Raw genomic sequence first — 16,037 nt, 5'->3', positions numbered from 1 at the left:
TAGGTTTAAGTTACATTTTCTTTATAATATACAATTATGAATGCAGAGGTTGTGATGTGACTTTAAAAAAAGCCTCAATAATTTGGAAATTGGAAATATATATATATGTACCCCATGTTCATTCTTTTTCCCTGTATCAAGGTTATTTCCTCCCAGCCATTATTTTTAAATACTGTAATGCATTGTGGGCTGAATCATTGTGGCTGTTGCTCCAGGAGATTCCAGTCCCATGGCAAACTATGATTGGAATGGTTGAAAGTTCTACGAGGCTCTGGAACTGTCCATTCACACTCAACTCCTCTGAAATTACAGACACAAACAGTGATAAGTAGAAAATCATCATCTTTTATCAAAAAAAAAAAAAAAAAAAACACTGTTAAATTCTCCTTCCCAAATTGTTCTGAACAGATCACCAAGACATCAGAGATGTTGCTTTATTCTGATGACTGATGTAAAAACTATTCTTTTTATGAGGGTGGAGGTTCGTTCTTGGAGCTTATGGGTTAGGTTTCCAAATCCTTTTTATCCTGTGCTAGCAATGATAGACCCCATTATTATCTATACACGTTGCTCATGATGACCTTCTTGAACTCCAACATTAACTAATGCAACGTTCTTCAAACTAGCTACAGAACAGTGTTTGAGGCCTTTAAAAATATAGCCAAAATATAGAAACCAATTTTCTCCTTGTGGCATGCTTGAACAAGTATTCAGGCCAAATTTTGAAAAATAATTTCAGAGTACACAACACCTAGAACTACTTTTTCTGCCCTAGCAGTGTTGGGAGAGGAAATATAAAGTGAAGGATGCATGCTACATAGTTCACCAGGTCTTACCTATGTTCAAATATTTTATATTAAAGCCTTGCTCCTCTGCAATTTCTCCAAGGAGCTGAATATAGTCTGTATTGGGAATACTGAGGGAGCTTATCTTCAACATAGTAATTTTTTCGCCAGAAGAGTTCCTTAAGCTATCCCAGGTACATCCCAAATTATGCATTTGTTCTTTTCCCTGAAACAAATGAAGAAGGTTTAGATTTTGCTGCACATTTTAATATTGCTTAGTATTTAGTCATGTAATCAATACTTTTAAAATCCTTATTATTGAGATGAGAACCGACGATGTAATGCTTTTTGTGTTTTAATTAGAAAACATGGAAGTGCAATGACAGCACCTATCTGTAACTCTTTAAAACAGCCAAATTATGTTCTAGGATCATCAGGCTAATCATGGAAAGTTTTCACAGCATGTGATCTTGGAGACCGATGTGCGGCTTTAATGAGTGGTGAAAGGCGCTGCTGTATTCATATTCCTGGTAGTGCCCCTTCTGAACTGAATTCAAAACACTGCACAATTCTAAGAAGATGCCAATCCAAACAGTTCTTACAGTTTTCTCATGGTACTATGGACTAATCATCAGTTCCAGCTGATGGCAGATTGAGGGAAAGATAAAGGCTGATTCAGTGCAAGGAAAGTTAACTGTAGCAGCAACACCAGAGGAATCACCTAATTAGTTTGGTGATAAACTAAAACTGATAGGTTTGGTGGATTTTCCTAAAAACTGCACAGATATTTCAAGGCTTATGTTTTAGGAACTTGCCTTTAAGTAAATTTAACCAAATGTCAAGGCTACTTTTATCGAGAATTTAGACAAAGCTATTATTGAATATGATAATTATAATTTTCATTCATGTGCCAATCCTTTTATTGTGTCTATGTTGACACAAGAGAAATGACTTGCAGCCTCCAGAGACTTCTAAATAATGTTACTCATTTAAATAGAATTTATGAACAGAAAGCAATAGTATTATATATGTAAATAATATCCAATTGATCTTTAATCCTGGCTGCAGATTCTTAACTTTCAGTAATAGGGACCCTGGCAGGCCACTTAAAAGATGCTAAGCCTGGGGAAAATTGTACATGGATTCCGTAGTAATGATAGGTTAAAAGTTCCTTGCAAATGAGCCAATTCACACTGGATCCACATTAAAATGTAACCATGCTTACCCCCATTAGAACAGTTAATAGCCTTTTTTCACAGTCCGTTTCCTGAATGAGACAGTTTTGCTAATGGGTGAACATTCTGCATTTCTAATCCTGAGATACAGCTAAAGTGAAAATAAGATACAAATCTAATAAAAAATAATCTTAAGAAAAATTCCTACAGCTTTTTAAAGATGTTTCCACTTTAAATGTGCATTTCCACCATTGTTTTAAACTTGTTTTTCCTGGGATAATGAGAGATAAAGAAATCCAGAATTTTGATTTTAACATTTCTCAAACAGTTGTCCAATACACTACAATTTTTGAAGGAAATAAGCATTCTCATACAATTTATGACATGGCAGAATGTCCTTTTAAAAAAAACAAATAATAATAGTATTTCTAAAATATTACTTTGGACACCAAAATTGGGTTTGTTCCATTCTCACTAAAGATGGGGCGGCCGGGGGGTGTTGGCTGAAATTTTCCCATTTCTTTTCCTTTTATTGTAATATTGTAAATCATGGTGCACTGTGTTATTTCAAATCAAATCTCAATATAGTAATAAATAATATGATTAGGTATTATTAACATTCCATTTAAAAAACTTAAAATATTGAAAGTAAAACTTCTTACATTTTCAGAAAAGCAACAAAGAACAAACAGGACAAAGTGAAAACCAGTTGTGTTTTAATGAGCATTTCCACCAGACTAGGTAGTGCTGGTGAAGACCTATTGTAAAGATAACAGCCATTTTTTCCAGCACCTGAAGAGAAGACATTGCTTTCTCCAGTGCTTCAAGAAGGTAGCCAAGAGGGACAGCATTCTTGAACTTTTGATCATGAACAGAACTGCAGTTTATCAAGCCTTCTGTTGCTGTCAAAATAATATATATTGTAATTTTTACCAAATAGTAATGCAATTCATCATGGATACCAAATGGATAAGTGAGGCTTATTAGAATATTTATATAAAAACCCTCATCTCTGTTGAGAAGATGAAAAGAAGCTGTGAGCATAATTAGTATTCATTTATTTAGTGTATGGCAATGTTTATTAGCTGGGAGACTTCAATGCTAATACAGAGTAATAATTTGGCTACCTAAGTAATTATTGGAAGGATATATAGACTTTGTTGACTGCATCTATTCACCCATATAAAAAAATTCTTGGGTAGTGAAGCCAAACAAAGAAAGGAGCTGTCGGAGAATGGAAAAAGTAGGACCCACAAGTGCTTATAATGGGGTTCCAGTGACTATGACTCAAAGAACTCAGAAAACCTGATTGTATCCCTCCAATCCTCTCAAAACATTGCTACCAAATTGTCGTAACAAACATAAGAAAATTATGCAATGCACAGGCTATACTACTTGTGTTTGATTTATTTTAATCCAATGTATTTTCCTGCCCATTACCTCTTTTTATGTCCTAACACTGCCTACCACTGGTAGTGCAGTCCTTGGCCTGCCAATCAAAAGCCAGGAGGAAGCCTTCATCTGAAAAGAATTGCACCTGTTGATAAGGGGTGGCAAACTCAAGGCCCATGGGCTGGATCTGGCTCACGGGGTACTTAGATCTGGTCCGTTTTGCCAGCCTGGAAATATTAAAGGACCAAGCCCATGGTGCCTCTGCTGGCCAAAATGGGGCACAGCCCCCCTCCCCATTTTTGGCCAGCAGAGTGCTGCAGGAGGTGGATGTCCCATCTCCTTCGTCTCCCTGGTCCACAGAAAAGAACTACATTGCTGATCTGGCCCTCGAAGAAATCCAGTTGACATCCCTGCTCTTGATTTACAAATAATCCTAGCTTGGAGGGAACTGCAGGGTTCAACTCGATGCTTGCTTGCTCAGAAATAAATTATAGATATCAGTGGAAGTTATTCCCAAACTACTTTGTATAAAAATGTCATCATTATACATATTAGGAACAGATAAGAAATAGGGACAGAAGATGATGATGATTAGGAACGAAGAAGACATTAATAAGGTTCAATGGTAAAACAGGTACTTTCCATTAAATTTAATGAATTACTTACTAAAGAAATTGTGATATTATCTTGACAAAAACTGTGGAACTTTTCAAGTAATTTCTCAGCAGCATTTCGCTTTGCTAATTTTTTAGATGTTCCCATACCTAGATAATGAACAAAAGGTAAAATTATTGAAATAGACAAAACTATTTTGGATTGTTTACATTAAACAATTACATTCCAGAACCAGATAGATTTACATTTGGGGCATGTACATCCCTTTCTGTAGCCACAAATTTGAAATTCTCTTTGTATCTATTTTGTCGGCACTTAATAACTTTAGCAATAGGCATCAATCATGAACTCTTGTCCTTTCAGATCCCTTCCAGCTACTGTCAGTATTGATACATCAAATCATTATATGGATGAGAATGCAGAATAGTGTGGAAGAATATAAGGAAGAGAGAGATGCTTCTTGCTTTGTTTGAACCAGGCTTGCTAACTTGGCTGAGGCTTCATTTGAACCTGCCTTATCACAGCAGGCTGACCACTTGGTTGCAATTTAAAAATAAAGTCTCTACAGGAAAAGGAGCAGCAAGTGCAACTGATAAAATATAAAGACTTAGTTGACTGCATCCATTCAACCATATTAAAAAGCTACAAGGATAAAGGCCCCTATTTTGAAATAAACTCTGAACAGATGAATTGTACCGATACACAGATAAATCACATCAAATCCTAATTTCTACTCAAATTTTATGGACAGAGACCAATTAAAAACAGTAATATGCTGCACCATATAAAAAAAACAGCAAAGCGAATTAATGACAGAATGTTAAACTGCTGTGCATAATCTCTCACCAAAATGGTAATAAGCTCCAATATCTGCTAAGAACAATGGTGATCAAGCAGAAATTCGCTATATTCCTGATCATTTCTGGTGGGATATACAGAAATAAAACATAGGTACCTTGTCTATCTGATTAGTCCTTGCATGAAGACAGAAGGTGGTGTATAAGCTTTGTGCACTAAGTACATTAGAGGGGACAGGAAAATAAGACATGCACTGCTGACTTAAATATAAACATAAATGAAAGCTCTCTAGGAGTGTTATGAAATCTTCCTTCCATCAACATACTATAATTTTAAATTACTTTTTTCAAGCAGCCATTGTATTGCTGGTTTTTTACTGGCCAGATATTTCTGGCAAATAGCCTTTCAAAATACAAAAAAGAAAAAGAGAAAAAAAAAGAATTCAGTTTACAATGTTCAGAGGGCATATACCAGTGTTTTGATGTTCTATTGTACTGAAGCGTGACCAATGTAATTTTAAAAAGTGCCTCAATTTTAATTATTAAACCAATTAAATTTCCTCTAAGTAAGAGGAGATATGGAGACTTACTTGTACTTTCTTTACTCAGTGGCATTTCATATAATAGGAAATATGTGCCTGCAATTCTTCCCTACCTCCCTCTTCTTCCAGCTTCAAAACATGTAATTGATCAAGGTTCAAAAACACAGAAGTAATTCTATAGATCAGGGGTATACTAGTTTTTTTTTTAAAAAATATCTACCTTTGCAAAAATAATAATAATTATGAATTAGGATATTCCACAAGGGACCTTAGTCTTTCCAGTGTACAGGCATTGTTATGCATAAAAAAGTCCTGGTAATCTCAAAAAAAAAAAAATCACTACTTCTCCCTGACTTATTGTATGTGCAGCTATGTGTCCAGAAGTACATTTAATTCAAAACATTTATAACCAGGCTTCCAAGTGAAATATCTGACAGTGCCATTTATCAAGCAAAATTATATAAACATGAGAAAGTTTGAAACAATAGAAACAATCCATTCTTCATCATTTTTAATCAAGTTGTTTGAAAAATTATGTACCTGTTTCTACCAACGTCTCGATTCTGCAAGTCATTGCAAACTCTCTCTTATGAGGTGGCCCAGTCTCCTGGGCCAGTAAATATTCAGGTAATCTCCAACCCTTTCTCATAGCCAGTTCCTTGAAGGGGGAAAAAAAGCACAAAGAAAACCCTTTTTAAAAAAAAAATCCCTGCACTTCAGAGGTTTTCTCATCCAGCACAGGAAACCAACCACAATATTAATTACACTAAATCCTCTGTTCAATAGGAATAGGAATAGGAATAAGAACACACAAGGAATTTGTTTTGGTGTTTATGCTCTCAGTGTACATAAAAGATACATTCGTCAAGAGTCAAGAATCATAAGGTAACTACACCTAATGATAGTCATAGGGTACAATAAGCAATCAAATCATACTAGGAAACAGTCAATATAAATTGTAAGGAGACAAGCAACAAGTTATGGTCATACAGTCATAAGTGGGACGAGATGGGTAAAAGGAAGGATGGGAGGATTAATAGTAAAAGTAATGCAGACTTAGTAAATAGTTTGACAATGTTGAGGGAATTATTTCTTTAGCAGTGATGGCATTCAGGGAAAAAAAGACCCCAGTTTAACTGACTTTGAACATAGTGGTTAAAACAGTAGACTTCTCTGTTATTTGGGGAAGCAATCTACACCAGGGGTCTGCAACCCTCACTCAAATACAACCAGTTTTCTCTCACTTGTGCTTCACCTCTTGATCAGGAATTCCAAGAATTTTTTTTTTTTTTTTTAGTTACTAAGAAATGGTATAGGGCAGTGATGGCGAACCTATGTGTTGTAGTGTGCCAAAATCGCGGGGGCATGCATGGCAGCACCCACAATGCAATGCACCCTGCCCCCCCACGCATGCACGCGCACCCGTTACATACACTGCACATTCGCGCACCCCCCAGCTGATTTTTGGCCCATTTGAGGCCGTTTTTGCCCTCCCGGGGGCTTGAGGGAAGCCTCTGCAGCCTTTGGAGGCTGAAGAACAGGCCTGTTTTGGCATTTCCGGCAGGCCCATTTTTTGGCCTCCAAAGGTTGCAGAGGCTTCCCTCAAGCCCCCGGGAGGGCAAAAACATCCTCAAATGGGCCAAAAATCAGCTGGGAGGCACACATATGCACAGTGTAGGTAAGTTTGGCTGGGGCTAGTGTGCCCGCACAAATGGCTCTGCGTGCCATCATGGGTATAGGGTCTCCTGCTTGAGCAGGGGATTGGACCTCCATGGTTTCTTCCAGCTCTATTATGTTTCTACAGAAGACCCATCGGCAAAGAAAAGGTCTCTATATCATCCTTCAAAGAGAAAGCTTTTTTGTTTCTGTTTTTGGTAAAAAATCTTTGTTTTAATGTATGGTAGTCCTCAACTTACAACCATTTGCTTAGCAACCATTCAGTTACAATGGCACTTAAAAAATGCCTGACAATTGATCCTTGCACTTAGGCCATCCCAGCATCCCCATAGACATGGTCAAAATTTGGGTACTTGACAACCAGAACAGAACAGAATAGAATAAAAACTTCATTGTGTCACTTTAGATGTACACTAATCAACATACATTGAAATGAAATGTATTTATGATGGTTGCAGCATGCCAAGGTCATGAGATCATCATTTACAACCTTCCCAGATGATTTCTGACAAGCAAAATCCATGGGGGAAACCAATTTTGCTTAACGACTTCAGTGATTCGCTTCACAACTATGGCAAAAAAGGTGGTCAAATTGGGTGTGACTCACTTAACAACCATCTTTACTGGTCCCAATTGTGATCATAAACTGAGGACGACCTGTATCAGTAGTTTCATGTTTTTCCGCTCTTCCGCCTATTTTGTTACCACCAACTTCGCTTTATATTGCTTTCTTTCCTGAGAGTGATGGGAACAGTCTCTTTCCTCATTCACGGAACCTGTTCCTGACTACCTGCCTTAGTCTGCTATCAGAAAATAAAAAGGACCCCCCCCCCCCCCGGAAAAGTTTTGTAATCCTGATTTGTAACCGTAATTCAGAATTCCTTGATCATACATAACAAATTAGTGTTAAGGTAATTATAACTCACTTGCAACGATCCAATCGGATTGGTCTGATTCTGTGCTTGATTGAGAGGTTCAGGGATTATATGGTCTGGCATAGAAATACTAAAATGAACATAGTAAACTTAAAATGGAAACTTTAGAAATGATTTCTAGTACTATTATACACAATGCCAAATGTACTGAGTTTTCACATGAATTGTTATCCCATTTTTTCCTAGTTTAATAAGTAGATCTGAAGTAAGCAATGTTGGAGTCATAAGTCGGTGGGGAAGGATATCTATTCTCTTTAATATTACCTTTAACTTTCTATGCCTTTTTCTTTCCCTTTCATTCTCCGGTATCATCTTCTAAGCATATTTGATAAAGTATAATTGCTTACTACAGGTCTCAGGCAATACTAATTATGAAAATAAATTTCACAGTGATTATGAAATTCCCATCTATTCATGCCTAATCAGATTTTCATGAAAATTCATCAACTTTTCAAAAGATAAAGAGTCATAAACGTGACAAAAAATTCTGAACAAGATCTAAAACGCCAGAAAAGATTTCAGTGGATCATCTTACTCCTAACAGAGATAGGTGAGATGCTATTACATAATATTTTGTTTCTTCCAATATTTTTTCAAAATAAGTGACACTGTCCAGCCTCCCTATTCAGGAATATCTAGTACTATTTATCAAAATGTGAGGACATCCTGATAAACTTCTTCTATCAACAGGATGGAGAGGGTGAAACAGGGCTAGCCATGGACCCCATAGGCAATTCTCACTTTTAATTCAGGTGAACTGACTAACGGCCTGCTCAATGGGTTTGCATCACAATGCTCAACATTGAACTCACCAGATATTTGGATTGCTTTTCAAAATATTCAGTGCAGCTTCAGCAGCTCTCTGTTTTGCAATCTTTTTGCTGGGACCCTCTCCTGAAGCAGTAGAAACAAAAATATTTCTCTGTTCAAAGCAGAGTAACAATAAAGATACCAACATCTGAATTTCAAACAATTACTATATGTTACTATTTTGTCTGGGAAAGGAAAATAGAGACGCTTATAGTCAGCAATCATCATGCACTGAAATGAATTCATTTTTCAAAATATTAAAATGTAAATTCACTATCCTGATCCTACAGCGACATAACCAATTTATTTTTTCCCCAGGGGAACAAAATAGCCAATCACATTTGGCAGTATAAATAAGGCTCAGGGGGGAAAAAAAACCACACACAGAGAGAATTTGTATCTATATAGTGTTTTATCAGTGTTAAGGTGACATCAAAAGTGATTAAGGAAGGACAAGAGGATATCAGGAAAAAAACCTTGGCCCTTTGGGCTCTGAAATTGAATTAAAGGAGACAGAATGGAAAGAGGAAAAAAGAGGAATATTTGGACTAAGAAGAGAGAATGGAAAGACATTTGAAATTAGAGAACAAGAAGAAAAGCAATTTTATATGATGGGATTTGTTTTATCAATGGTTGGATAAAAAGACAAGGTAAGGTAACAGAATAGATAATTTTGTTATAGAAGTTCAATAGACTGATACAAAATATAATGTAGACATATAACCATTGGATGACAGCATAATATAATATTGATGGAATAAATAGCAAGATAATTAATAATTGATAAATAGATAAGCATATGTTAGTTTGACAATGTGAGATTGATAAAAATTGTGAACAATTATGAAAGGATCGGACAAAAGATTCTAAACCAACTGACACACTGTATGTACAAAATGGAAGATTTTTTTTAATGTATTGTCTGTGTATGTTTGCCTTAAAATAAAAATATATATATAATAAAAAAAGAGACAATGGAAGAAAATAAATGAGGGGGGGAAGAATGCCCCTCTATTGCACAGCATTAGCTGCTGCCTGGAAGATAGTGGTGATGGGATGCACCTTTGAGAAAGTAGGACAGGATTCATCCTTTAAACCAGTGTCTCAACCATGGCAACTTGTGGACTTCAACTCCCAGAATTCCCTAGCCAGCCATGGCTGGCTAGGGAGTTCTGGGAGTTGAAGTCCACTCAGCTTCAAATTGCCAAGGTTGAGAAACACTGCTCCAAATCAAACTCTGTTAAATTTTAAAATGACTGCCTTTCACCGTTTTAGGGGGACATGACCTTGGAAAGATATCCATGCTGTGAGATCCATGCTTTCCTCCATACTGACATATTTTCTCTAAATCCAATTCCTATCTCCAACATCTCTAAATTTATGGTCTACCCATTTCCCTGACACCCCATATAAATATTATCGGCTTCCTTAAGAACAAAGAGAATGGTAACCTTATATTTTTTAAGCAAAACCGATACAATATAAACATCATATGAACATTGAAGCATTCTCACCTTCCCCACCATTTTGATACCCTAATCCTGAACCATTCTCTTTCATGGGTGCACAACACGTGGCTCTCTAAATTTTGCTAAAGCACACCTTTTACTAATTCCAGCCAGCAAGGCCAGTTCCATGGTTGAAATTCAGTGGCATCTGTTATTTTGGACTCACTGGGAGCCACAAGTTATGTGGAGGCAATAAACAGAAGAAACACTTCTTTCTTTTTCAAAGAAACAAATACTACGTGCAACGAATCAAAGAAATGCATTTTAATACATTACAACACTTTCACAAACCTGTGGCAAAGATGTCACCTATGGTGACTTTATAGGTGAAAACAGGCATATGTACTTCTCCCTCGGCTTTTTCAAATTCATATTCAGGATTAAGGCGAGCTTTTGTGCCATATTCAAGCAACAGCTGAATCGGTGTTTTGTTTGGTTTGGCTGCAATAAGTTCCTCCAAGCTGTTCAACAAATAAATTATGAATATTTAAGAAAATGAAAATATTTAAGAAATTACTAATTTTTCTTTTGAAAATATCTTGTTCTATTTTTCATTCATGGTGTTTAGTGATTAGAACCCAGAAAATGTAAAGTATGCTTCTGGGATAACACTTTTTATTCATACAAATATGTACATTGGGAAAATAGGAAGGAATGTCATCTTATTTCTCATTTCGTAAATATTAGCTGCATTTGGATATGACCCCAGAAATATAAGACAAAATGCAAATTAGCTGTAATGTACAAGGACAACTTAATTTGTTTGTCACATTTTTTTAACCATCCATTCTCCTTCAGAAAGCTGAAAGGCACATTATCTGTATCTACTATGATAGATTGATGACCTTGTTATCAACATTAGAAATTATGCAAGACCCATCAGAAATAGAAACCGCATTTCCTAGACAAAAATTCAAATTTGCTTTGAATGCTATTAATTTTTAAATTTTAACAATAGCTTTATTTAAAAGTAAATTTCAAATCTAGTGGTACTTCTTCTCTAGCAAGTTGCACAAAACAATTTCACAGGCACAGGGAAAGGACAAAACTCTTTCCCTAAGAAACAACAACGGTTTTCCTTCATCCATTGCTTATTTAGCTTTTTTATCCATTATTTTTAACATATTCAATTGCTCCTAATGGTTGTAAATACAGTATGACATGGTATGCTTTCATTTTCTAAAGACAACTTCATTTTAGTTTATGAGTAAAATATTTAAAACAATTTTTTATGATTTAATCATAAAAAATGGCAGTTTTATAGGTCTCAACCTTGCATCTGTTCAGCTGAGGCACTTATACCTATATATGAAAAGATGCTCTGACATCTTTAAAACATTTGGGTAATTCGGGAGAAAAATGCATTCAGCCATGGAAGAATATTGTACAGAGAATAAAAAGAAAGTTTCACATGCAAAGAAGATTGCCTATTCACCCTCAACTGATATTTGCAGATGATACAAGAGTCATTGGTTTCATTTGAGACAGCAATTAATCTGCATATAGACAGGAATTTGAGCAAGTGACCCTGTGTTGCAGCTGGACAATCTGGAGCTTAATATGTCTAAAACTGTAGAGATGAGAGCGGATTTTACGAGCCCTTCTATTCTACCACCTCTTACTGTATCAGGCAAGTAGTACAATATCAGTAGTAGCATCCTTCAAGTTTTTGTGTTCCATAATCTTCCAAATCTGTCCAATTTGAAATGGACACCTAACATTAGAATCATCATTAAAAAGGTACAACAAAGAATGTTCTTCCTGAATCATCTCAAGAGGTTCAGACTGTCCCAGGAGCTGTTGATACAGTTCTACAGAGGAATTATTGAGTTTGTCATTTTTACTTCTATAAGTGTCTAATATGGTACAGCAACCAAACAGTTACAGACTCCAGCGGACAGTTAGGACTGCAGGAAAAACAACTGCAATCAGCCTGCCTTCCATAGAAGACCTGTATATGGTGCAGATCAGAAAAAGGGCTGAGTATCTACAGACCAGTGGCGGGATTCAATTTTTTTTACTACTACTTCTGTGGGTGTGGCTTGGTGGGCATGGCAGGGGAAGGATACTGTAAAATCTCCAGGCAGAGGTGATATTTGATGGTTTTCCGAACTACTCAAAATTTCTGCTACCAGTTCTCCAGAAGTGGTCAGAACCTGCTGAATACCACCTCTGCTACAGACCCCTCACATCTTGGACATAAACTGTTTCAACTCCTCCCCTTGGAACACAGCTGCAGGGCATTGAATACAAATACAACTAGACACAGGTAGTTAATTCTCACAATACTGTCATATCTAAATATGTATTTAAGTGGCCATGTTGTATGGCTGTATTATTATCCTCCTTAGCTTCTTTATTACTTCCTCTTGATACTATTATGGTTCTTACTACTTTTTTGCTTTGCATGTTAGCTGAGAGCTTCTGCACCAGAGACAAATTCCTTGTGTGTCTAATCCAGGGGTGGGCAAACTTTTTGGCTCGGGGGCCGCATTGACTTTTAAAATTTGACAGACGGGCCGGGTCAGCACAAGATACGATACATATACATCAGCAGGCTGACCCTCCCTCTTGAACCAACATCTAATTGGGGGGAGCAAACCGGCCTTCAGTCTCTTGCGAGAAACTGCTGGCTAACCCTGCAAACCGCTTGCCGAGGTGTGTGTGTGTGTGGGGCTTTCGCCTGCCTTTCCCCCCGCTCAGGCCGCCAGTTGCTCCTTGGGGCGCAGCTCTTAAAAGCCTGCTCCCAGCACCCGAGCAACTTCCCAGCAACTTTAGGCTTCCTTTTAACTAGCGGGCACTCGCGCCTGGCCCCGAGCCGCGCGGCGGAGGGGAAACCTGGAGCGCCGCCGGGTCGCCTCCTCCAAGCAGCCCGCCCGCCCGCTGGGCGGAACCCTTCCCGCTCCTCGGCGGGAAGACGCTCCCGCCTGCAAACTTTGCCTGTGCAAAGTTTAAGCCTGGAAGCCCCGGAAACCCGAGCAACTTTTGGCTTCCTTTTAACTCGCAGGCGCTCGCGCCTGGCCCCGAGCCACGCAGCGGAGGGGAAGCCCGGAGCGCCGCCGGGTCGCCTCCTCCAAGCAGCCCGCCCGCCCGCTGGGCTTCCCCTCCGCTGTGCGGCTCGGGGCCAGGCGCGAGCGCCCGCGAGTTAAAAGGAAGCCGAAAGTTGCTGGGAAGTTGCTCGGGTGCTGGGAGCAGGCTTTTAAAGTGCCGCCCGAGCAGGACCGCCGAGCCGGGAAACGGGGCACCAAGGCAGGGCAAGGCTCCACCAGCAGCGGCCTAGCTTTAGGTGGCTCCAAGCAGCCCGCTCCAAGCAGCCCGCCCATCCGCCGGGCGGAACCCTTCCCGCTCCTCGGCGGGAAGACGCTCCAGCCTGCAAACTTTGTCTTTGCAAAGTTTAAGCCTGGAAGCCCCGGAAAAAAAGGGGATCGGCGGGGACTCACCTTCGGAGAGGTCGCACTCGAAGGTGATTTCGAACTCCCAGCCGAGGCCTTTGCAAAGTTCTTTTCTTTCCTACCCCAAGAGCGCTCCGCACTGTTTTGCAGCTTTGGGGGCCACGCGGCACAGGGCAATACGGCACGCCCAGCAATTTTTTTTCAGGGACGGGCCGGATTGGACAGACCAACGGGCCGGATGTGGCCCGCGGGCCGTAGTTTGCCCACCCCTGGTCTAATCAGACTTGGCCAAATATTCTATTTTCTATTAGTTTCTATTTTCTCTTCTCTCTCGCCCCTCTCATTCTATTTTATTGACCCCAGGACCAAATGTAACAAAAGTATTTCAGCTGGCTTCATTACGCTTTCAGCTAGGTTAACACTACTGAGCTAACCTTAGTTAATTCTGAAAAACTAGACAAGATTAGGGTTTTTTTAGTTTTAGGTTTTTTTTTAGTTTACTTTGTCATTGTACCTTGTACAACGAAATCAAACACCGTCTTCAGTGCACATCATGACCACGACCATGAAAATAAACACAAACACACATCCTTCACCCTTTACACATTGAACTGGAGGTATGATACCAAACCAACATTGCACTATACAGTAGAATTCAAAAGAGCTACTGCCCTGGGATAGAAGCTGTTTTTCAGCCTATTTGTCCTTGTTTTTATTATTCTGTACCGTCTGCCAGATGGTAATAGTTCAAAAAAAGGGTTCCCAGGATGAGATAGATCTTTGAGAATGTTTTGAACTTTCTTAAGGCAGCGGGAGCTATAAAGCTCTTCCAAAGAGGGGAGGGCAACCCATGATCTTCTGGGTAATGACATTAACCCTCTGGAGTGCTTTTCTGTCTGCCACTGGGCAACTGGCAAACCATAAAGAGGTGCAGTATGTTAAAATGCTCTCTATGGTGCAGCGGTAGTAGGTCACCAGCAGTTTCTCATTCAGTTGCTGCTTTCTGAGAAGCCTCTGAGAAGTTTAGTTAGTCCTTCCGACCAGAAGCCACCAGAAAATGTCAGAGGCCTAAACGGGACTTGGAAGCTAAAGCTATTCCCCAAAAGGGACAAGTAACAAGCCATTTCTGTCCTGTTGCCATGAAAACAGTGTGGGACGTCTGCATGAAGTCACAAATCGTACTCGAAGGAACCCGTAGAGCTGCTCAATGCCTAAGCAAGGGCTCTGCAAGCTTTCAAGGAGGAGGAGGGCTGGTTTCCCCCCTCCCCAACCTTGCTTAGAAAAAGAGTCAACTTATCTGAAACGGTATAGGATCTCCTGCTTGAGCACGGGGCTGGACTAGAAGACCTCTAAGGTCCCTTCCAATTCTATTCTGATTCAATTCAATTGAAACCGGGGACCTTCGACAAGGAAGTCCTCCTTTTCTGCCTCCAAATTGAGCCCGGTTTCCCCCTTCTCCCCATTTCTAGTCTCCCTACTTGTGCCAGAGGCAGAAGATCCCGAGTCGGGTCCCCGTCCTTTCGGAAGTCTCCCGGGGGTGGAGTGGGGTGGGGTAGCAATAGCAATTAGACTTATATACCGCTTCACAGCCCTCTCTAAGCGGTTTTACAGAGTCAGCCTACCTATTGCCCCCAACAACCTGGGCCCTCCCCAACAAGCCGACCTCGGAAGGATACGTCTATTCCGGAGACCGCTCCCCCTAAATACAAGCAGCTCGGCATCACTGGCTCCGGGCCCGGGAAGGGTGGTAAGCCCTAACGCGGCCCCTTTAAATTTAAGGCGACACCCCACCCACCCACACCCCAAAGAAGCTCCACGGCGCCCGCAGCCCCTTCCCTCCTCGCGGTGCAGATTCCCGGGCATGTTCCCCCCACCCACCCTCCACTCTCTACTTTATGGCGGCGCTTCCTCCCGCCCCGCCTGACCTGACGAGTTTCGGCTTTGCTCTCGGCGAATTCCGCTGCCCGGGCAATTCCTCCGGCGTCAAGGGCGCGCATGGAAGAGACGCAGCCACACTAGGCGCAGCCAGCGCCTCCATCTCCCCCTCCTACCCACCCCCAGCACTGGCCGGAGCGCCTTCCTTTTTGCCCGGCCCCACTGAATGGGACCCACGTGGTTCCGGTGAGTCACGTGAGGAGGAGCCCGAAACAAGGCGGGCTTTTCCTTCAAGGCTCTGGACGCTTTTCGAGCCTTGGGCTCTTGAGCTCTCGGTTTGATTGACATCTTCCAAATTACGGTTAATTAGGACGCATTGATCAAAGTCATTTTTTTTTCTTCTTGGCCTAGATGGGGCAGGATTTGGCTCCCGTTAACCGTGGTTTGGATTGGAAGACGCCTCCTTGGCCTTTGACTCCGAAAGAGCAGTGGTTGCGTTTCAATACCGCCATGCACTTGCTATTCCGCTGTCAT

At 40.2% G+C, this 16,037-nt stretch overlaps 1 protein-coding gene across 1 annotated transcript; it reads right to left on the bottom strand.

Annotated features, from left to right (window-relative positions):
* On the bottom strand, positions 1-16,037 carry PRKRA (protein activator of interferon induced protein kinase EIF2AK2). Its single transcript, XM_026668117.2, has 8 exons — positions 15,554-16,037; positions 10,528-10,697; positions 8,731-8,812; positions 7,910-7,988; positions 5,847-5,964; positions 4,019-4,116; positions 837-1,011; positions 1-300 (listed from the first exon to the last, which is right to left on the bottom strand). Exons 1-8 carry the CDS (start codon positions 15,664-15,666, stop codon positions 143-145), a joined length of 993 nt encoding a protein of 330 aa, XP_026523902.1. The 5' UTR covers positions 15,667-16,037; the 3' UTR covers positions 1-142.

This window comes from Notechis scutatus, chromosome 1, assembly GCF_049901735.1.
Source record: "Notechis scutatus isolate UNSWTSFEM ecotype Mainland chromosome 1, rNotScu1.2, whole genome shotgun sequence".
Lineage (NCBI taxonomy): Eukaryota > Metazoa > Chordata > Lepidosauria > Squamata > Elapidae > Notechis > Notechis scutatus.
Note: the sequence above shows the minus strand (reverse complement) of the source record. Positions and strands in the feature narration are given on the sequence as shown.